Here is a 23860-nt window from a genome sequence, read left to right on the forward strand (position 1 = left end):
GTTTTTTTCATCCCCCATAAACGCACCTGAGGCCTGTGCTTCCTTGCCTTACCCTAATCTGGCCCTGGGGCTAGGTCCTGGAGATTCAGGGTTGAAAAGACAAAAGTCCTGTCCTTCAGGGAGTTTACAGAGACCAGTGGGAAAGAAGTTGATAGTGAACAATTTCAGAACACGAAAGAGGATATGAAAGAATGTAATGGGGGGTAGAGAGTGCAGATTAGTATAGGTTAAGGATTTTGGATGGTCAGGACGCTTTCTGAGGCTTTGAACCCAGATGCGTTGAACTGGCAATGCAGGGCTGCATAATAAGCAGAGGGAATGCCTGACTACAACTTAGTGAACAAGAAAGAGATGAGGTTAGAGAGATAGGCAGAAGCCAGATCCTGTGGGACTTTGTAGTTTTTCCATGCAGAGTTTAGACTTTCTTCTGATTGCAGTGGTTAGCTTTTGGAAGGATTTTGGCAAGGTAGTTATTTGTTGATAGAATATTGAAACTATAGCTTTTTTATGTAAAAAAGAATGTAAATGTTAGCCTTTCATTCTCACAGTAGGTTAGCATTATTTTCAGTGTACAATGGTCGTGCTTCTCAGTGTGAGTTAATTCTCACTGTGGCTACCAAAAGCACACAGCTAGCAAGCAGAGATTCTAGTGCCCGTCTGCAGGATTCAAAAAGTCCATGTCCTTTCCTCTTATGCTATGCTAGCCTGTAACACTATCTGCTGGAGTCCTGGTTGGTTTTAGTACATTTCACATTACTTCACAATTTGACCTTAGAGATAACTGTATTCACCTCCTCTATTTTCAGTTGCTGGCAGAAATACAAAATTCGAAGCAGACAAGGGTTCTCATTACATTATTTTTTATTTTTATTTTTTTCAGACTGAGTCTCGCTCTGTAGCCCAGGCTGGAGTGCGGTGGCGCGATCTTGGCCCACTGCAATCCCTGCCTCCTGGTTCAAGCGATTCTCCTGCCTCAGCCTGCCAAGTAGCTGGGATTATAGGCATGCGCCACCACGCCTGGCTAATTTTTATATTTTTGGTAGAGATGGGGTTTCACCTTTTTGGCCAGGCTGGTCTTGAACTCCTGATCTCAACTGGTCCATCCACCTCGGCCTCCCAAAGTGCTGGGTGGCATGAGCCACCAAGCCTGGCTCATTAAATTAGCTGAGCATCTGGAATACAACCTTTGGATCTTATCCTCAGCTTAGATTTGTTCTTGAGCAGTTTTTTTATTCTCCAGAAAAAGGCTGATATATTACTGGAGAAATCAAAATTTCTGTCATAATGTACTATAAAGAACCAAGCATGTTTTGTTGCATGCTAGAATAATTTGTTAGTTTTTTTTTTTTCAGCTTACTGGGTTACTGCATCATTGACATTAAGTAATGTTTGAGCTTTTTTGTATTATTCATAACTGTCAATAGGTTCAGTTCACTGGCAGCTGTTAAAATTCTCATCTAAGTGAGAAACTTAGGGCCACTCTGGCAGGGTGTGGTGGCTCATGCCTGTAACCCCAGCACTTTGGGAGTCAGAGGCAGGAGGATTGCTTGAGCCCAGGAGTCAACATGGTGAAACCCCATCTCTATCAAAAACAAAAAAAGCAAAAATTAGCCGGGCATGGTGGTGCCTACCTGTAGTCCCAGCTACTTGGGAGGCCGAGGTGGGAGGATGGCTTGAGCCCAGAGGCAGAGGTTGCAGTGAGCTGAGATCGCATCACGGCACTCCAGCCTGGCGACCAAAAAATAAAGGGCAGGGGGACATTCTGAATTTTACTACATGCCAATAGATGTATACACCTCATTTTTCAAATCAGCATCAATCAGTTGTTGGGTGTTCAGGTGGAACATGAAGTGCAGAGAGAACTGCCCTCATTCTTTCATAAAATTCTTATTGCAGACCTACCACATGCAAAACAATGGGATATATGGAAATAAATGGGACATGATACCTACCCTTGTGCTTATTATCTGTGGGCTTGCCACATAATAGCTATAATAGGTGTTCAGTGAATAATTTCTGAATATGAATCATGAGGCATGTCTGTGGGGGTAAGGTGTATAAAATAAAGCTATGTTGAACACTGGATGAGTCAAATACATTTAAATTTGTGGAAATTTTGGCTGGGCCTGGTGGCTCACACCTGTAATCCCAGCACTTGGGAGGCCTAGGTGGGCAGATCACCTGAGGTCAGGAGTTCGAGACCAGCCTGGCCAACATCGTGAAACCCCATCTCTACTAAAAATGGAAAAAATTGGCCAGGTGTGGGGGCGGACACCTGTAATCCCAGCTACTTGTGAGGCTGAGGCAGGAGAATCATTTGAACCCAGGAGGCGGAGGTTGCAGTGAGCCGAGATTGTGCCATTGCACTCCAGCCTGGCCAACAAGAGTGAAACTCCATGTCAAAAAGGAAAAAAAAAATTGTGGAAATTTTCATAGAAAAAAGGAGTTACTTCTATGTACCAGGATAAGGGAATAATCTGTAGGACAGGGTTTCTTAACCTCAGCACATTTTGGGCCAGATAATTGTTGTAGGGTGTTTAGCAGCATCTTTTATTCCATCTTCCAGTTGTGATAACTGTCTCTAAACATTGTCAGATGTCTCCTGTGGGGGCAAAAGGCCCTCTGGATGAGAACCATGGCTGTAGGGGATGTCTTCTGAAGAAATGGGCACAAAGGAGGCCTTCTACAACATAAAGAACAAAATAAGGGAAAGAGTAAACGCAGTTGCATTTATCAGGATAAATTAATTTGGTGTGACATGGGGGGTGGTGTATAAAGTGAGCTAATACAAAATGATGCTGGATACAGATCATGGATGTATTGTATACACAGTGGAAAGCTGGTTTTATTTGGGAGGCAATGGGAGCTTTTACATTGTTGAGCAAAGGAGTGACGAGATCAGTCTTGCTTTTTAGAAAGATTAGTTTGGCAGTTACTTATTTGTAACCAGAATTAGACAGCAAATAGGATGCAGGGGAGAAGTCAGGTGACTATTAGTCTGAGAAGTAATTCTGGACAACAGCAGTGGTAATGGAATTGAAAAGGATTAAAAGTGTTTACCAGGTTTTAGCAATAAATCCAATGCGAGGAAGAGGAACGTAAGGTGACATTTTAAATTTGAGAGTGATAGTACCATTAAAAACTAATGAATTTTGATTAATTAGTGATTCAGGCCCTTTGAAATTAAGTTGAATTTTGGTTCTTTCTGAACAATATACCAGATTTCTAGACAAATACTTAAGGTATGTTTTTAGACATCTATTTAGTGCCTATTATAGCATGGTGTTAGTTTCTGAAGAGACAAGAATGATGAAAATACAATCTTATACATTAGTGGCATTGTGAGAGGTCTAGCAGTAACTTGTTTATCCTATGCCCTGATCCACCCTTTCTCATTTCCTTATTAAGCACACAATAGAGACCAGAATAAAGCAGTGCATTTACTACCTTGTGAAGAATGTTCAGGTGTTCAGGTATGGTATCTTCATTTTGTGCTGCTATAACAAGAATACAGGAGACTGGGTAATTTGTAAGGAACAGAAATGTATTTCTCACAGTTCTGGAGGATGGGAAGTCTAAGATCAAGGAGCTGGCACTTGTTGACTAGGGCTTTCTTCCTGTGTTCGTTCTCACATACAGAAGGCAAGCTAGCAGGATGCTCCCTGAAACCTCTTTTATTAAGGGCCTTCATCCCAGTCCTAAGAGAATCCCTCATGGCCTAGTGATCTCTTAAAGGCCCCACCTCTTGATGCCGTCACATTGGCAACACTTGAATTTGAGGTGACACATACAAGCCATAGCAAACTGAACATTTCTCCCATGCCAGATAGCACCATGTTCTTTGTCAGTAGGTGTTGGTAGAGGGCGCTGCAGGATAAAGGGGCTTCTTTCACTTCTAAGACGATACTGTGACAGTTAATTTTATGTGTCAACTTCGCAGGGCCACAGGTGCCTAGCTACTGGGTCATACTTTTTTTTTTTTTTTTTTTTTTTAGAGATTTAACTTTTGCTCTATTTTCCAATTATAAGGTCAAACATTATTCTAGGTGTTTCTGTGAGGGTGTTTTTACATGAGATTGACATTTAAAATCAATCAGTGAACTCTGAGTAATGCAGACTGCCCTCCTCCATGTTAGTGGGCTTGATCCAGTCAGGTGAAGGTCTGAAGAGAAAAAAAGACCATCCTCTTCCCAGAACAAGAGAATCCTCCAACAGATACCTTTGGACCGGACCTGCACCATCAGCTTTCCTGGGTTTCCAGCCTCCTGCCTCACACTCCAGCTTTTGGACTTGTTAGACTTAATAATAATCACACAAGCCAATCCTTTTAAGGAAGTTTGTCTGGAGAATCTTGACAAACACAAACATCTACTGACAGTTCCTGTCCAAGTTTTGCTCACACCCTAGCAAGAGGCTTCTGGCTTACCAGTCGAGAGTGTGAGGTTCTTTGCTTGTAAGACCTGATCCACCAGCTGTACACCAGCTCTGGCCCAGTGCAAGACAGGGAATTTCCCCATCACTGAGTAGGCTGTAGCCACTCTCTTCATTAGGCCTGACTTCACCATGAGGAAGGGAAGACCCTTTCAAGGGTATTCTTTCCTAGGGTACTCTCAGTCCTAGGACATCATAGCTCTCTTTCATCCCTCTTAAAAGTTAATACCATTATCGGTTAACAGTTTTTTATATTAAAATTATCCCTGTTCAAGTTAATGGTATGGTTTCTGTCTCCTGACTGGATATTAGGATACAGTATTTACTGTCTTACTTCTACTATATTATGTTTAAAGTTTTTCATAATATTTAAACTGAAGTTTTGATCATTCATTAAATATTTACATAGAACAGGACAAAGGATGATTTTCCTTTGTCTACTTATTGTAAGGAAGCGTCCAAGATTTACCACCACGTCATGATTACAGATGGTCACCAACTTACGTTTTAGGATTTTTTGACTTTATGATGGGTCTATAGGGATGCAGCCCCATTTCAAGCTGAGGAGCTCCTTAGGACTTAGGAATCATACCTCTTTCACACCATGGTAAAGTTGGAAAATTGTTAAGTCAAGCTGTCATTAAGTAGGAGACTGCTGTGTTGCTAGTTATATGCATTTTTAACTTACGATGGGTTTATTGGGAATTAACCACAATGTAAATCGAGGACCATCTGTATATTGTATGATTTTTGTTAATGCATTGAGAGAGATCTGTGTAAATTATCTATGACTTCAGAATATGCATATTACCTCCAACTGTGTTAACTCATGTTTTTTAAGAGAATAAGTGTATTTTCACCCTATGTGGATGTACTGTAGAATTTTTCTAAGCTACGAAAGTCTATAAATCACAAATCAACTTAAACTTTTTGGGAAATAATTTCTACTAAAGATTCGTAATCGGCGTATTCCTTCAATGACTGTACAAGTTCATCCAGTAGATAATCTCCTTGCATAAAAGTTTCAAGATCATGCAGTGTCCTGTTTATTCTGTGATCTGTGACCCGGTTCTGTGGAAAATTATATGTTCTTATTTTCTCTGATCTTCCTTTACTTCCAATCTGTATATAGAAAAAAAGATGAGATGCAGTTAGATTCGGGGCAATTTAAACCTACAAATTTAACTTATTTGGAGACTTAAGTTACTGATTTATAACATGAATCAAAATGCGAGAACCAGGTTTTAAACACTTAGAATCTCAAATTACATGGGAACATGATATAGAAAAAAGAACACGTGCTCTAAAATCAGATTTACTATCTGAATCCTGCCTCAGCCACTTCAATGTTCTATGACCTCGGGCAACTTAGTTTCCTGATCTGCAAAATACAGTGTCTACTACACAGTGATGATGACTATAGAGCCTGGCACATAGTTGCTATTCCTATAGTCACTGAATACATATAATCTCTGTGAATTAATGCAGTCATCTTCCGTGGTAACAAGGTGGTGAGCTTCCCATATTGAGGAACTCTTAAAAGGCTCTGTAGTTATAAAATTAAATACCGGCCGGGCACGGTGGCTCACACCTGTAATCCCAGCACTTTGGGAGGCTGAGGTGGGTGGATCACCTGAGGTCAGGAGTTCGAGACCAGCCTGCCCAACATGGCTAAACCCCATCTCTACTAAAAATACAAAAAATTAGCCGGGTGTGATGGCAGGCGCCTATAATCCCAGCTACTCAGGAGGCTGCGGCAGGAGAACTGCTTGAACCCAGGAGGCGGAGTTTGCAGTCAGCCAAGATCGCACCACTGCACTCCAGCCTGGGTGACAACAGCAAAACTCCATCTCAATAACAAACAACAACAACAAAAATTAAATACCAAACAGGAAGAAAGCCAAGTTGAGTTTGCTTTCCAACTTTCTTGCATAATTAAAATTTCAAAGGATTAAAAATGAATGAGGACTCAGTATATATCTTTATTTTTAGTAACGATTAAAAGTCTGAGAAAAATACCTTTGAATATAGAAAACAGGGCAGAGGTGTAAGATTACCATCAAAGAAGGATAGCCCTTAGACTACTTGAATTGTTTTCAACACAGATTAAAACAAATATGATACATAAAAACCGAGTTATTAAAGCTGAGTTATATAAAAATATTTCTATCCTTTAAAAGCATTTTTAAAATTCACTTTTTACCTGAATTTTTCTGGCATTCTGTCTTTTATTTGTTTCTTCCTCTAGATGCATGCTGTACAGTTTTGCACGTAACTTTGTCATAGCCAGCTCTTTATTTTTCAGCTGAGATCTCTCTTGTTGACATTCAGAAACAACACCTGAATAGTGTTAATGAGAATTAAAAAGTTTTAATAGAAAAATCTTCTTTACTTATTATCAAGGAATACTCCTTTTCCTCCTCATCCTTTTTCTTCTTCCTTTATGAGGGGAAAAAAGAGGACTCTAATAAAAAAGGGAGAGACTATAAGCTTAACTTTTGCAGAGTTTATCAGAATCCTGAAAAATTTAAGTTTGAGCAATAGCACAAATAGCACAAAGTCTTTCTTTTTGTTGTTGTTGTTGTTTGAGATAGAGTCTCGCTCTGTCGCCCAGGCTGGAGTGCAGTGGCGCGATCTTGGCTCACTGCAAGCTCTGCCTCCCGGGTTCAAGCGATTCTCCTGCCTCAGCCTCCCGAGTAGCTGGGACTACATGCACCCGCCACCATGCCTGGCTAATTTTTTTTTTGTATTTTTAGTAGAGACGGGGTTTCACCTTGTTAGCCAGGATGGTCTCGATCTCCTGACCTCGTGATCCACCCGTCTTGGCCTCCCAAAGTGCTGGGATTACAGGTGTGAGCCACCGTGCCTGGCCTAGCACAAAGTATTTCTATACTGAAGGCATACATACTAAACAATAAGCATAAATCATTTAATACAGATTGTTTCCCCTCAGCTAGCCACCATGTTTTAAAAGTAACAACTGCTTATACAAACTAAGATATATGAAAAACCCTATTACTAGAGAAAATCACTTAATTTTTTTAGGCTATCCATTTTTTCCCCCAATTTTTGTTTCATATTCTGTATTACCTAAGATATCATCCAGTTTAACATAAGGATATTCTCATAATTAAAAGAACAAAGTCATAACAATCCAGTACTGGCCTCAACCACTATTAGTTAATAGGGATTATGCCCATTTGAGATCAGTCATAGTAAGCGATTCTTGTTTCCTTTCTAGATAACTGAGATTTGCTATCCCTATGCTCTTTATCACATGTGAATCACTGTGGTGATACTTGTGAAAGATGTTTAGTTTGAGCTACAGTATACTGGAGATTTCGATGTAGTCCCTTTGCCTAACTATCTAGAATCAGATTCCCTCAAAGTATGTGAATGAACTTAATGGAAAGAAGCCCCTGCAATTATATGCAAAACTGTATATATGTTTCTGAGTAGGAGGTCCAATGCTTTCATATCATTTTTTTTAAAGGAAGCCATGTTCCCCTCCCCTGCAAAAAGGCTCAGAACCAATGATTTAGAACATTTTCTGATAAAGAACCCATGATAATTACTTCATTGTGAGAATTTTCTTTTTAAGTGTAAAACTCAGAACTCCACCTGAAAGGACCATCCACACCTTCTATAAATAGTCATTAATACAGACATTCCCTGAGTTTGGATTCCTCCCTCTTCCTCGCCTTGCAATTATCCCACAGAGTATCAGGTAAGGATTCTAAGTAAATCAAATATTTAATAACAATCCTTAGTAGTATACACTTCTCTGGTAACCGAGGATCTATTTCAGTGGAAAATTAGTCAAATTATTCCAAAATTGATTTCTTTGGTGTCATATATTGAAGGAATAAGTACACACCTGTTGGAAGATGAACTATCCGGACAGCACTGTCCGTGGTATTTACATGCTGCCCCCCAGCTCCACTGGCTCGCTTAGTGTCAATTCTCAAATCTTTCGGATTAATCACCAGATTAATCTATACAGAAGAAAAGTTGGGATTTTAAAAGATTACATGTATCAACTTTATAAAGGCAAGAGTGACCCATTTATGAATATACAACATGTACAGAATTCATATATTTGGGAGGTTTAATTTTTAAGACTAGAGAGTAGCTAGAAGGATACCATTTTAAAACTTTTTTGCTTTTTGGAAGAGCAGGGCATCGAAATAGTACAGGACTGTACAGTTTTGAAAAACAAATCCTTTCTAGTCCTCAAAAACCTGGCTTCTCTTTACCCATTTCTTACCACAGAAACAGCAGAACTTGATACTATTCTGCCTACTTTTAGAACTGAATGTGTGAGCTAAGGTAAGGTTTTTTCAAATTTTTCTGAGTTTAAAGAGCCTAGCAGCAGGAAAAAAAAAAAGGTAGCTTGAGAACTGTGGGAAGGGTCTGTTCCGTTTTATTTCAAACATATTTGGAGGCAAAGATGAGCCAAATGGAAATGGGAGTGGCCAAGAAGTCATGAGTCTCAATTCCTCAACACATTGGGTCTGAGGTCAAGGTAATGCTTTGTCCTGGGAGCCACCATAAAAAGCACTGTTTCATGAACAACTAAGAACCATTCTGTGACATCTCTGCAATGCTGGCCATAAGAATCCTACCATTCCCTGGGCCTTCTACCTCTGTCTCCCTGTGTGACTCCCTCTTATGGCTGCTAGAGGAATTAGATGATCCATGGACCTCAGGCTCTCATCTTTTCCTGAAAACTTCCACCCCAAGATGCTTAAACATAAGTGACTAGGTTTCTAGGTGTCACCCCTGCCATTTATTCTACTTTACTCTCTCCCTTAACTGCTTAGTTTCTCACCTACGATTCACACAAAAATTAGATCTAAAGAAACTAATAAGACCTAAAGAAAGGAACTCCATTAAACTTATTACAGAGCCAAATAGCACTTTTTCCCAAAATTAGCATACGAACTACTAAGAGTTCCTTCTCAAAGCATTCACACTTCATTCTGAGAAACAAGTCAGATATCTCCTATCACTTTTCAGCAGAAGGGAAATGAGGCAAAACAGAACTCCTACACTAAGTTATCTTAAAAATACAGACTGAGAATTTGCTTTGTGAGAATAAAGTATACTCATTTTGAACAGTATAACAATATACTTTCATTTTAATGTAACTGGGTTATGAAGCAGCAATTCTGTTAAGTAATTACCTTTGTTAAATAGGATTGTTCCTGTTAATACCCCACAAACCAGTCACACAAGGCAGAAGTCATTATAAAGGCAACCAGTCCATATTTAAATAGGTTATTATTTCACCCACAGAGATGATCTCACAATAACTACTTATTAGGAAAATACTAATATGCAGACAATGCAACATTGTATCATTTACAAATCCTTAATTTTTTAGCATTATAAAATTATATTTTTTAGACTGAGATAATATGCAACTCAAAATACACAAGGAAGACCAAATAGATACTCAATTCAGTAAACTCTGAATGTTACCCTGGGGATAAGGCACTGTGCTAGGCCCAGGATTCCAAGGAGAGGGGATTATGCCTTACCTCAGTAGGCTGGGGTAATATTGCTACAGTCATGGTGCTAGTATGGACGCGGCCTTGCTTTTCTGTCTTTGGCACTCTTTGTACTCTGTGAACACCTCCTTCAAATTTCATGTGCCTATAGGCTTCTGAACCCCCAATGCTGGCAGATGCATGTCTAAGGCCACCTTGAAAATGCAAGGAAATAGAATTATTTTTATTATTCCCGCCATTTATAAATAATTGACCATCACATCTACTATCTTGAGGTATATTTTTAAAGTCATAAAAGGAGATAAACATGGAGACTGTAAAACATATTAAAATATTCAGTGTTTTAATATTTATATTTACTGCTTACAAGTACTAAACAAAGCATTTATGGGGCTAATCAACTGACATCAGTAACACGTCTAAGACTACTTTTAAATACTGTTAGCCATTCAATGGTTAGTATTATTGAAAGACTCTCCATTAGATTTTATAGGTCATCTCAAAATTATTGTATTTGCATTCAAATTTATTAGGTAAATGATGAGCATAAAACTACATAAGCATCCTTACAGATAAGTTCTAAAGCCTAGTCATGGTCTTTCCAACTCTCCTAAACACTTTACCCGAAACAAAATGAATAGTTTACTGACCTAGTTCACTTGGAAAATATTCCAGGGTTTCAAAATGCCATCTTTTAAATGCAGCATATTGCTGATACATATCAAATATCTCTGAAGTAAACAACATTGCCTCCTGACCTCCAACTCCTGCAGTTACTTCCAGGATCAAATCATTTTCATCTGTTTCTTCTGAGGGAACCAAAAGTAAGATAATCTGTAAATATAAAAATATCACCCCTCCTATAATTAAGATTTAAAATTTACCAAAAAATAAAAAAAGCTAAATGATTCAGGAATTTTAAATATTTAACTTAAGTTTCGCCAAGCAAATAATGTAATATTGCTGAGTACTGTTCAACCACCTTGCCAATTAGAACTGTATAATATGTAACTTCCATAAAGTATTAATGTTACAACCATATTACAAATGCTGTTAAGATTCAGCTAAAACTTCAGGCTTGTTTTATTGTCTGTTGGAGTTCTTGTATGCTTTATATCAGTTCTCTCTTCAGTTAATAAGAACTAAGTACTTGCTGTGATTAGGAGATTATACTGTTGTAGAAAGCAAAAGAAGATTCTAGATCCATCTTCTTGAAAATTAAGGCCTAGTATGACAGAAAACCAAAAACACTCAAAACTGCATTTGTATTATTTTAAGATTTCTTACTATGGAAGAGAAACTTGTAATTTTGAAACTAAAAAGGCTCTGAGAGATTATCTGGTCCAATTCTTTAATTATACATGTAAAGGAAACAGAGCTTAACAGAGATTAAATGACTTGTTTAAGGGCAAAGTGTTAGTTACTGGCCAAGCAGGCACAAGAACACAAACCTTTGTGCCTAGATCAGTCTTCCCTCCATTACAATAGTATGTTTCTAATCAAGGGGATCTAGAACAAAGACTTCTTAGATTAGGTCAATTAATAAGAAAAGCTACCAACATTTTATTGGTTCTTTAATATACGGCAGGCATTCTAAGCACTGTACATACTTTAATTCTTAAAACAATCTTGGGTAAGTATTATTGACAGTTCTACCTTAAGATGTGAAACTAACTTTACAGGGGTTGAATAATCTAGTGGCTCAAGATTACCCAACTCAAAAGTAAGTGGAAGAGCTAGAATTGAGCCTGAATACACCTGAGTACACTACTATCACACTTGACATTGGTCAGAAGCTATGCTAGTTACTACTTTTTCATCTCTCCAGCATATGCCAATACAACATTATCATTCAAATTTTGAATAAATAATGGATTTTACTTCTGTTTGTTGATTACTAGACACTGAACAGGAACATTTAATACACATATCCTTCTTATTCACACAAAATTTAATTTAGAAAATGGGTAAAACGCAAGCTACACTATACTTTTCACCTTATAGTGGAATTCTCCCCCTCTAACATAGGTTATAGGAACATTAATTTTTAGTAATTTTCACATTTGGCTAAAGGGGAAGCAGATGCTCAAAAATAAGTACCCCCTTTCCTGGCTCCTTCCTTACCTAACATATTCTTTCACTTATCCCCAGAGGTAATTGCTGTCAACCTTTAGTCTCTGCTTTACAGAATTAGCAAAGAGTGGCTCTAATTTCATATAATTATTCTTCATTAACTCTGTATGTTCTGTAATTCACAAAGATTTACAACCAAAGCAGTGTAATCCAATTCTTAAAATCACGAGGGCTTACTCTAGGTCTGGCATTCTAAACAGTGTCAGAGATGCAAAATAAATATTCCTGGCCCTGAGGAGCTCACAGTGTACTATCACTCTACCAGGGGACTTCAAGAAGTTGTATTTCAAAGTTATTTTGTAACAAACTCGTGCTAACTTGTTATAACAAGTCACAGGCTCTAGTTTGAGGTACTAAAAAGGGTATCAGTTTGCAAGGAGCCCCATCAGAGCAATATGAACTCTGCTAAAATTGAAGCAAGAACAAACATTAAATTGCTGGTGAAGCTTAGGTGGAAGAATGGTGAAATCACTGATGCTTTATTAAAAGTTTATGGGGACGATGCCCTGAAGAAATCAGCAGTTTACAAATGGATAACTCATTTTAAGTAGAGACAAGATGATGTTGAAGAAGTCCACAGTGGCAGACCATCCACATCAATTTGTGAGGAAAAATATTATCTTATTCGTGCCCTAATTGAAGAAGACTGATGATTAACAGCAGAAACAATAGCCACACCACAGACATCTCAACTGGTTCAGCTTATAAAATTCTGACAAAAAAATTAAAGGTGAGAAAACTTTCCACTGGATGGGTGCCAGAACCTTTGCATGCAGATCAGCTGGAGGCAAGAGCAGAACTTTCAATAGAAATTTTAAACAAATTGGATCAAGATCCTAAAGCATTTCTTTGAATTGTAACCGGAAGTGAAACATGGCTTTACCAGTATGATCCTGGAGACAATGTACAATCAAAACAATGGCCACCAAGAGGTGGAAGAGGTCCAGTCAAAGCAAAAGCAGACTGGCTAGGGGCAAAGGTCATGGCAATAGTCTTTGGGGATTCTCAAGGCACCTTGCTTATTAACATTCTGGAGGGCCAAAGAACAGCATCTGCTTACTATGAGGGTTTTGAGAAAGTTAGCCAGAGTTTTAGCAAAATACCAGGGACAGCTTCACCAGAGTCCTCTCCTACACAAATGCTCCTGCTCATTCCTCTCATCAAACAGGCAATTTTGAGAGCTTCAATGGGAAATCCATAGGCACTCATGTTACAGTCCTTATTTGGCTCCTCTTTTTTGTTTCCTGATCTTAAAAAATTTGTAAAGGGTACCCATTGTTCTTTAGTTAATAATATAAAAAAGACTACATTGACATGGTTAAATTCCCAAGACCCTCAGTTTTTTAGGGATGCATTAAATGCTAGTATATCACCTTTTTGCTTACAAAAGTGTCTTGAACTTGATAGCTGGTGGCACTTATGTCAATAAATTAAAGTTTATATATATATTTTTATCTTTTAATTCCAGTTTTCCACACTTTTGAAGTCCTTTCATATAACCTCTTCTGCCCCATGTCTACCTCCAGCCTTCTTAAAAAAAAAAAAAAAAGGGGAAGATATGCCACTATTTCACTGCCTTTCCAGAAAATACTATCACTGTGACATTTATCTTTCTGTGAGAGCTCTACAGTACTTTTAGTATGATGAAAACAGGACCATGTGAAGTTTGTTCTTTAAAAACCAGTTTATTGATAGTCATAATCATTTCAAAATGTATGCATATATCAAAACATCACATCATATACCTTAAAATATATGCAATTTTGGGGGTCAATTTATACCTCAATAAATCTAGAAAATAAATTTTAAAAACCCAGTTTATTCTAAACAGTAACAAGCTCGTCACTTCTTTGTTTTTATAAACCTTTAATAAACTTTAATGCCTAAGAACAGCACAAATGCTTTATTCTTTGCAGAAATATCATACCTGATGCTTCAGCTGAGTTATTTCTTTTTGACACAAAGTTATTTCATTCTCTGCAAGTTTCCTTAAATCTTCATTCTCATCTAGGAAAAAAGGGCAGAAGTTAAGGTTTTCCTTAGTGTTAAACTGCCAGCAGACTTCTAGGAAATAGTTTTATGGTTATTATAGCTGAAGGGAAAAATAAAATGTCTATCTTGTCCTTTCAATAAATGCCATTCAATAAATGCCTTTCAATCAATTTCACCATTTTATACATTAGTTTTCATAAGCATATAAGTATAAAATTTTTTTTCTGACAAAGTACAAGTACAAATTTCTATAAAAATATAAAGAAGCTAAACTCTTCCATAATTTCATCTCCATGAAATATTCACCTTAATAAATATGCTTTTAGACTTCCAACTTAGACTGTACAATAATGAATGCATTTAGCTAATAAGCCAGAAGGGAGACAGAAGATTACACCAGTAAAACTAAAATTCAATTAAAAAGTAGAAATTTATTCTCTTATAAGCAAATGTTTCATTAGTATTTTAGTATCCACCCAAAAACATTTATTAGATTCTGCCTAATGTATACAGAATGTTTATATGAAGTACTCCTCTCTCTCTCTCTCTCTCTGGCTTTACCTTTATTGTTGTTTCATCTTTGAATTTTCATTTTTACCTTATAAAACATACTTTCTCATTCCTCTACCCTACAGATGATATGCAGCCTATATAAAGGAGGAGGAAAGGGAAAATTTCTGGCTATTAACAAATTGTTCTCTCTATTGAAAGTTCAAACCCTTACAAAGCATCAGTTTGTATGCTTGTCTATTAAGAACTAACCATGCTGGGAAGTGGGATAATACATATATAAGACCTGCCCTCAAGAAAGCATTATAGATAATTTTAGTCTTTATATTTTTCTAGAAGAGAAAAACAAAAAATAACCTAAACCCCTATGTGACATGGTTTGGCTGTGTCCCCACCCAAATCTCATTTTGATTTGTAGCTCCCACAGTTCCCACCTGTTGTGGGAGGGACCCAGTGGGAGGTAACTGAATCATGGGGGCAGGTATTTCCCATGCTGTTCTCATGATAGTGAATAAGTCTTACAAGATCTGATGGTTTTATAAAGAAGAGTTCCCCTGTACAAGTTCTCTCTCTTGTCTGCTGCCATGTAAGACGTGCCTTTTGCCTTCCACCATGATTGGGAGGCCTCCCCAGCCACGTGGAACTGTGAGTCTATTAAACCTCTTTTTCTTAAAAATTACCCCGTCTTGGGTATGTCTTTATCAGCAGTGTGAAAACAGACTAATACACACTATGTGATTAAATATTAAAACAGTTGCACCTTGAAGGAATCTGTTGGTTTTGGAATGGGCAGAAAAAGGAAAGAAAGATTAACTCAAGGAGAGAGAATAACAACAGCAAAACTGAGATAAGCAAGTACAGGAAGCACGGCTGAAAATTATTTTGGCAAGCATATGGTATGGAAGAAATTTGGTAGAATGGAAAATGTGTTGAGTTAGGAAAAGCAAAAATGAATTCTAGCCCTAGCTTAATCGCTAAGGTACTGTTAGGGCAACAGGCTCAACTTATCTCAGTTATGACAAGAATGAAATGAAAGTTCTGAGCTGGATGATCTCTAAGGTGCCTTTCAGTTCTGCAAAGCTAAGGAGATTGGAACTGGAGTCTAGAAGTAATTTAATTTTAATACTATATTTTATTTAAGCCAATATGCTCCAAATATTATTTCAACATGTAATTAACATAAAAATATTACTTTTTATACCAAGTGTTTGAAATCTACATGTATTTTACACTTACACACCTCAATTCAGACTAGCCACCAATAGCTCAACAGCTGTGTGGCTACTGGCTACCATATTGGACAGTGCAGCTCTAAAGGGTTTAGAATGAGGAGTTACTCACAGGCAATGGTAATATACTACTTCTTTAATTTATCTTGAATATTATAAATCAACATATGTTTACTGGACACCTACTATGTGCCTGCCTTCCCCTTTGCCTACAAAGATGTTTATGGTTTCCCATTCTAAATGAGTCCTTTTCTTTTCAACCCTTTAAGTAGCTGCTTATTGTCACCCCTCTTTTCCCACCCAGATTTCTGGAGATAAAATGCCATTTTTATTACTTTTCTCCTGTTAACTCTAATTTACTTCTAAAGCTGTTACACTGGATTCTATAATCATATCAAGACTATTTTTATTCAAGTTACCAATGACAAAATTGCCAAATCTAAAGACTTATTTCAGTGTGAGCTGAAAAGGTTGAGTTTTAGCTTTCTATGTCAGGTACTGAGGATTTTTTTTTTTTTTTTTTTTTGAGGCAGGGTCTTGCGCTGTCACCCAGGCTGGAGTGCCCTGGCACCATCTTGGCTCACTGCAACTTCCACCTCCTGGGTTCAAGCGATTCTCCCACCTCAGCCTCTCAAGTAGCTGGGACCACAGGCATGCACCACCATGCCCAGCTAATTTTGCATTGTTTGTAGAGACAGGATTTTGCCATGTTGCCCAGGCTGGTCTCGAACTCGTGGGCTCAAGTGATCCGCCCACCTGAGCCTCTCAAGGTGCTGGGATTAGAGGCGTGAGCCATCACGCCTGGCCAAGGATCTCTTCTTGAAATTTTCTGTTGGCTTCTACAGCTTCATTTATTTATCTACTTCAAGGTCACAAAGCTCTGGCTGTTTTTTTCTTGACCTTTTATAGCCTTCTTCTCTGCCTGCTCCTCAAACACTGTGTATTTCTGGCCTTGTTAGACTTGTTTCTATCTTAACACGTTTTCCCTGAGTGTTCTCATCTACTTCTAAGGTTTAATTTACCATGTCCTGTATATCTCGAGAGCTCTCATATGATTATTTGGGCCCAATTTTTCTCCTATGTCAGTAATTGTTTCTCCTAGACTAGTACAGATATCTTTACTGGAATTCCTTTCCACAGGTATTTTTAACTTAATATGGCATTCAATGCAAAACTCATCTTTTTAAAAAATTCGGTCCAACGTTTATACTTTCATCTTAATTAACAGTACCACTTGTGCTGAAGCCAGAAACCTAAGACTTTTCTTAGAACTAACTCTCTCCTTCATCCTTCTCAGGGCATAAGCCACTAAATCCTAACTTGTTCCTCAAAATGTTTTGTGAGTCAGACCTATGCCTATCACCATTTCTTCTCTGGATTGTTTCAACTGCCTCCTCCCTGGCCTGTCAGTCACCAGGGTTTCTGGAGAATACTCCAATTCATCCTCAGCGCATGCCACCATTAACTTTTCTTTACAAAGACGTGAATTCTCTGCTTAAAAACATATGATAACTTTCCATGGTCTATAAAAAATAAATCCAAATTCTTTGTCTTGCAAGGTTCTTAACTATTTTTCTGGCTTCATGTTTCTATGATATCACCTCCCACCTATTCTATACTTAGGCCATATTGAATTTCCCAATTTAGTACCTTTACCCACGTCTAGGTCTGAGATTCTGAGTCCTAAGTCTGCTATTAACAAGCACTGCCCTGATACTACTGCAAATGGGTCTCCACACCACACTTTGAGAAACACCGCTGTGGAGCCCATCACAGGGACAGTGCCTTAATTATCCTTGCTGAGGTAATGAGCTCTTGCCCGAGTCCACAACTAATAAGCATGTAAAAGGGGGCACAGCACCGTGGCAAAGGAGCACAAGACAGCCCACAGGAGAGGATGGGATCAAACAGCACGTAATGATGTCCTGATCTCTGATCCAAAATAAAAACGGCTGCAAGTGAGTAAAGAGTTTCAAACTCGGGCAGTGTGGGCAGTGGAAAAGTCAAACGAAGAGTAAAGAATGTGCTCTGACGCCTCTCCCCCGGGCCTGACCCTTACCGTGCAGCAAGTGCTCAGTCTCCCGCAGCTCCTGCTCCTTCTCGTTCAGCAGTTTGATCACCGCCAGCAACTCGGGCCTCCTGACCTTCAGATGGGCTTCAGACCCCGCCTGGCGCTCGAGGAAGGTCCGCAAGGGCCCGCCCCGGGCGAACAGCTCCTCAAGCGGCGGGCTACCGGAGCTCAGGGGCCGGCGGGCTGGGCCAACGGCCCCGCGGGGCCAGAGCCACCGGGCAGCGCCCCACAGAACCCGTGACCGCATCTTTAGGCAGAGACCGCTGACCCTCACCGGAACCGGAAGTCCCGGACAGAGCAGGCCTCGCGACAACACCCGGAACTTAGAGATAGCGGTGAGAGCTCACCAAGCCCCGCCCAGCGCAAGCGGTGTTTTTTAAAGGATTTTCCGGAAACCTTGGAGGGAACTTCCTGCCGAGCGTGAGAACGCTGCGAACTTCCTGGAGGCCGAAAGTTGAGGGGGCTGAGCGGAGCGTGATTGGGACGGGGCGGGCGTAGGAGACCTTGGGCGCCTCCTCTGAAAGCCTCTTCTTAGGTACCCGGTTGACGGGTGACGTGTTGGGCCGGAAAGGGAGAGCAGCAAATTGCCCCTCTGTTTTCTGATAGCGAGGATTTCTTTCCCATGCCCTGAGTCGGGGCCTCCAGAGCCGCAGTGGAGGGCAGTCGAGGGTCCGCTGCAGGGCGGAGGTCACGGCCGCGCAAGTCGTCAGTCTCCAGTGCAGGGCTGCCGCTGAGTCTTCCAGAGCGAATTTTATTACGGACAGGCGTGTGTTTATTCCTCCTCCTTTTTTTCCTGCTTACGTTTCTCTTGTCCATGGTGGGTCAGGTTCGTGTTAATAAGGACGTGACAAGTGTATTATGAGATAACCACTGAATGAATTTGCACAATAGACATGCGTGCCCTTCTTCTGCCATGTCATTTACTTGCTTTCAAAGGACTTTGTTATTCACCTGCCCATTCATTTTCACTTAGTCCCACTTACTTACCGTCAGCTTTTTAAAGAGGTGGAGTGATTCCGTGTTACAGCAACCTACAGCCCAACAAAGCCTTCAGGTATCTGCCTCCAGGAGTCCAACCCTCATCCCTTTCCAAAAAACTGGTAGCGGATAGGTGCCAGCAATACTGACATTTATTGGCACAATGCTTTGCACTTTTCAAAAGACCTGTTCACAGCTCAACGGAGAAACAGACATGAGGGAATAAACACAACCAAGACAGTCCTGGGAATGCAAGGGCTAAACGCTCAATCTGAGAACTGCCACTACCTAACTGGTTTGGGCAGCGTCTACTAAGTGGTATTTCACTGTTGAGAGAGGTGATGTATTAGAAGAACGAAACTTCTGATTTATTCATAAAAAATAAAATGGTAAAAAATGGGAACCGTTATCAAGGTTAAAATATCCTTAGGTCATCTAATCGAAACTCTTGAGGTTAAGTATAAAAATTCTTAGAAAATACGTTTGCATTGCCTCTCTCTTTTCATCTCTTAGCACGGTAACAAATGCAGAGTGAGTGGAAGAATGAAATGACTCTTCAAACATCAGGAAGCAAAAATAGTTTTTTGCTACTTAAAGCCTCCACCTAATTATCTCAGTTCTTTTCGCTTTGTGTATTCAAACTACACAACTTTATACAATCGTTCTGCTGTTGAAACCCATTTTATTTTAATCCTGATCTGAGGATAGAACAGGACTGATCAGGATGTTTTTATCTCTATTAGAACAATTGTTTCCCAAGTCTGAACTTAACTTTGAATTTATTTTAACCATGGAAATGGTGAGAATCACTTGAACTCAACATGGTATATCTCTCAGTTGAGTTCTCAGAACATAAGTCATTTCAACAATATATTTTATTACTTACAAAAGATGCAAAATTTTAATAATTAAAACCTTATAGAACAATGTAAAGGATCTAGCCAGAATTTATTTTCCCCCAAGTGCATAAGCAATTTAAGTTAACACATAGAAGTGTACCTTTTATTCCTATAGTGTTATACCAATGAGGAAACAGTAACTTTCTAAGGATACATTGTTGAATTCTTTATTAATTCAAAACATGTTAAGAAAGTCAGTGTAATGCATATGCATTTTACAATAACATCCATAGGTTTCCACAATATAGTAAAATGAAAACAGCCGTATTTTGATTTACTTTGAAAACTCAAAGAAACCTATAGTTCGAGACTTCTGAATATTTTTACATTATTGTCATGCTCAAATTCTGTTACATGGTGAAAATTCTAGCATTTTCCAGAAGTATATTATTGTACATAGGTAAAATGATAAAATTGATTCTAGGAAGGGGGAATAAAAAAACCCAGGAAAACTTAAATTGGAGGAAACATAATCTGGATTATCTATTCAATTTGTGAATACCTACCGTTATTCTGGCATTGCAAAATAACCAGCTGTGGTGCCTCTTAAGTTGTATTAATGCATTCAAAACTTCCTTATCGTCCACTGATAAATATTGGTGGAGTACAATATGTGGATATAGATTAAGTGTGATGAACATGGTAGTAAAAAATTATACACATTCGATATGTAATTTTACAAAATCAAACACATTGAAATTCTTTTTAATATTTAGCAAACATTTAAAAATCGTATACAAGAAATGTATTTATGACAAATAGGTTAAAGCTAGCGGGAAATATATCAGGTCTTTTACATTATTTCAATATTCAGTGTTCATTGATTAGTGGAGGACAATATAGAAATGCAATAAGCAAAATGGTTAGTTTAAATTTAAATTACCTCTTACAACAATTAGTAAGACTAAGATCTTTAATATCCAAAGTATGTGGAGGATTATTGTAATTAATTGCACAGACAGTTCAAGGAAAAAATTCACTTTCACCTCTATTAGGTGAATATTCAGGCTAAGACTTTTGGAGTTTTATTTTTCCACTTCACTGTATTTTCTTTATAGCATTTATTAATCATCATTTAGTGGAACCTAATATTAGTGTTTAGAATTTGTTTAGCTCAGTGTAAATGTCCAGAAAATTTACCTTCAATATAATCTCTTTAAAAACGTATTAGTTTACAGTGGAGAATTATAATAGATGCTACCTCAGCTAAGTGATCAAGGTTAACATCAACAGCTAAGAGTAGCCTAAAGTTTGAGAACTGTCAAGCTAAGAGGAGTCCCAATGATGGCATGTACCTTTGATATCATGTGATGAGCATGGCACTTTACCACTGTGTTCTTCCAGAAACCAAAAACCCGTGTCTAGTCACGAGAAAAACATCAGACAAATCCCCATAGAGGGACATTCTACAAAATATCAGTTTATTTCTCAAAACTGTCATCAAAAACAAGGAAAGTTGCAGAAACTGTCACAGCCAAGAGAAGCCTAAGGAAACATGACAACTAAATGTAATGTATCCTGAATGGGATCCTGGGACAGAAAAAGGACATTAGGTTATAAACTAAGGAAATCTGAATGAAGTATGTACTTAATGATCAATATTGGCTTATTAATGCCCATAGATGTATATGGGACCTCTCTATTTGCAGTTTTTCTGTAAATCTAAAACTACTGTAAAATAAAAGGTTTAATGGACACATTACTATTTTAAATTTTGTACATTTTATTTTTTTTCTTAGAGTCAGGGTCTCACTTAGTTGCACAGACATGTCTGGAACTCCTGGGCTCAAGTGATCCTCATGCCTTAGTCTCCCAAAGTGCTGGGATTGTATGCGTGAGCCACCATGCCTGGCCCATTACCACCTTTTATTAAGTTTTTATTTTCATTGTAAAATTGTTAAAGAAAATCATACCACCTTAATATGAAAAAGAGTGTTTTCTAATTGTCAATCTCTTATAACTTAGTCTTAGCTCTATAACTCATTTATATATTTAGCAATTAATTTGATATTATTTCTGTCCTTGGGAATGTTGTTTTATTTCCTTTGGAAATAAAACTTTCAAATGATTTATCTTATTTAAACTTTAATTTTAACCTATAATTGTATATCTATTTATCATCTATCTATCATCCATCTATCTATCTGTCTATCTATGTCATTGAAAGAAATATTTCTGTAGATTTGAGGTGATGGTGAACTGAAAGTAGTGATTTGGGATCACATTATTGAGAAAAGCAATAACACTGATATAGTGTTCCATCTTAAAACATGATTGTATGTTTTGATGAGTAGCTAAATCAGATGTTTAGTGTATGTTTTGGAAAAAAATAGGGGAAAGTGCATTAAAATGACATTTAATACAAGTATACAATAACAGTTATCGACGTGAAGCACTTTGATAAAATAATAATGTATGCCACACTTTATTCTTTCCATGTTTGTTTTATTTAATGCTCATAGCTATCCTGATAATTACATATTTTATTTGTCATTTGCGGATAAGGAAATGAACTCAGAAAAGAGAAATGACTTGCCCAAAGTCACATGAGACAGAAATATAACTTGAAATCAAATTTGTAATTTTAAGTTCCTGATTTTTTACACTATGCTCCCTAAGTGAATCTGTGGACATACATTTCCATTAGTAAGGTTACTCATCTTACAGCTTTTGTCATAGGAATAAAATCAGTTCCCAAACTGGGACCTTCTATCACTTAGGGCAACATTTTGCCTTTTGTAGTGTTTTCACTAGAGTCAAAGTCTTAAACAGCCCCTTGAATTCATCTGAAAAGATGTTACTTGGGGCTGGAGAGGACTACACCTGTAAGAGTAATAATTTTAAAAATACAAATAAATCAAATCTGGGTATTTAGAAATAATACTTGTCATTGTGCACTGTCTTGTGTTGCAAAGATATTTTAAGCACTGCAGAGAAAATCTGAAGCAAGTTTTGGGTTATCAGTTTTATTGATAAATATTTGCAGTTGTAGCAAGTGAAGGCCGAGGCGGGCGGATCACGAGGTCAGGAGATCGAGACCATCCTGGCTAACACAGTGAAACCCCGTCTCTACTAAAAATACAAAAAATTAGCCGGGCGAGATGGCGGACGCCTGTAGTCCCAGCTACTCCGGAGGCTGAGGCAGGAGAATGGCGTGAACCTCGGGGGGCGGAGCCTGCAGTGAGCCGAGATCGCGCCACTGCACTCCAGCCTGGGCGACAGCAAGACTCTGTCTCAAAAAAAAAAAAAAAATTTTTGCAGATTGGATATTGTTTTTGCAGGAGAACAAACCCAATGATCAGAAATTTGAAGATGGAAAACACAAAAATACATATTTGAAAATATACTTAGAAAATTGTGGTTGTAAACTGTCAATGTAAATAGATAGGGAAAAATATTTTTTGGAAATATCTTTACCATCTTTCAAAATAATTTGGCAATGTGTCAAGATCAAAGTATTCAACATACATGTTTGATAGGCTTCTATCTATAGGCATTTTCTGTCTAAGACTTAAAAATATTATTATTATTATTATTATTATTATTATTATTATTTTGAGATGGAGTCTCACTCTGTTGCCAAGGCTGGAGTGCAGTGGCATGGTATCAGCTCACTGCGACCTCTGCCTCCTGGGTTCAAGCGATTCTCCTGCCTCAGCCTCTCAAGTAGCCGGGATTAAAGGCACCCACCACCACACCCGGCTAATTTTTGTATTTTTACTAGAGTCGGGGTTTCACCATGTTGGCCAGTCTGGTCTCAAACTCCTGAGCTCAAGTGATCCGCCCTCCTTGGCTTCCCAAAGTGCTGGGATTACAGGCTTGAGGCACTGTGCCTGGCCAAGAAATTTTAGGTGGTTTTCAAATACGTTTTATTTTTGACTTTTTGATTGTATTTTAAATTCCCTCTCTTTTACATTTCAACACCAAAGCATCTAATAATTGGTATTTTTTTAGATGTAATTTGTCACAATTACAATATGATTTTTAAGAGTATAAATAAGTTAAAGGTATAGAAAAATGGATAAACTCAAACGTAAAAATCAGGCATTATTTTAAATCAGCTTAATGGGATGAAAATGTATTTTTGCTCCTAATAAATAAACA

The 23860-nt window shown here is 38.2% G+C and overlaps 1 protein-coding gene across 3 annotated transcripts; it reads right to left on the reverse strand.

Annotated features, from left to right (window-relative positions):
• Positions 1–2814: 2814 nt before the first annotated feature.
• On the reverse strand, positions 2815–22818 carry MTRF1L (mitochondrial translation release factor 1 like). Of its 3 annotated transcripts, none has more exons than XM_055267690.2 (7): positions 17868–22818; positions 14005–14084; positions 10703–10778; positions 9975–10138; positions 8309–8426; positions 6635–6771; positions 2815–5553 (listed from the first exon to the last, which is right to left on the reverse strand). In XM_055267690.2, the coding sequence occupies exons 1-7, from the start codon at positions 18124–18126 to the stop codon at positions 5353–5355; spliced, it is 1035 nt and encodes a 344-aa protein (XP_055123665.1). In that variant the 5' UTR covers positions 18127–22818; the 3' UTR covers positions 2815–5352. The 3 variants fall into 3 exon arrangements, with proteins under 3 accessions (XP_055123665.1, XP_055123656.1, XP_063479114.1); XM_055267681.2 differs by having other exon boundaries at positions 10595–10778; positions 17868–22805; XM_063623044.1 differs by lacking the exon at positions 17868–22818 and having other exon boundaries at positions 10595–10753.
• Positions 22819–23860: the final 1042 nt, after the last annotated feature.

This window comes from Symphalangus syndactylus, chromosome 2, assembly GCF_028878055.3.
Source record: "Symphalangus syndactylus isolate Jambi chromosome 2, NHGRI_mSymSyn1-v2.1_pri, whole genome shotgun sequence".
In the NCBI taxonomy this organism is placed as follows: domain Eukaryota; kingdom Metazoa; phylum Chordata; class Mammalia; order Primates; family Hylobatidae; genus Symphalangus; species Symphalangus syndactylus.

What these genes read in the sequence shown, in the direction of transcription:
- MTRF1L (XM_055267681.2), bottom strand. Translation starts at nt 18,126, where the DNA reads ATGCGGTCACGGGTTCTGTGGGGCGCTGCCCGGTGGCTCTGGCCCCGC. An exon ending in GACTGAGCACTTGCTGCACG is followed by an intron (nt 14,085 to 17,867) that starts GTAAGGGTCAGG and finishes CTTTTTTCCTAG; the next exon opens with ATGAGAATGAAGATTTAAGG. An exon ending in TATTACCCCAGCCTACTGAG is followed by an intron (nt 8,427 to 9,974) that starts GTAAGGCATAAT and finishes TCTTCTGTATAG; the next exon opens with ATTAATCTGGTGATTAATCC.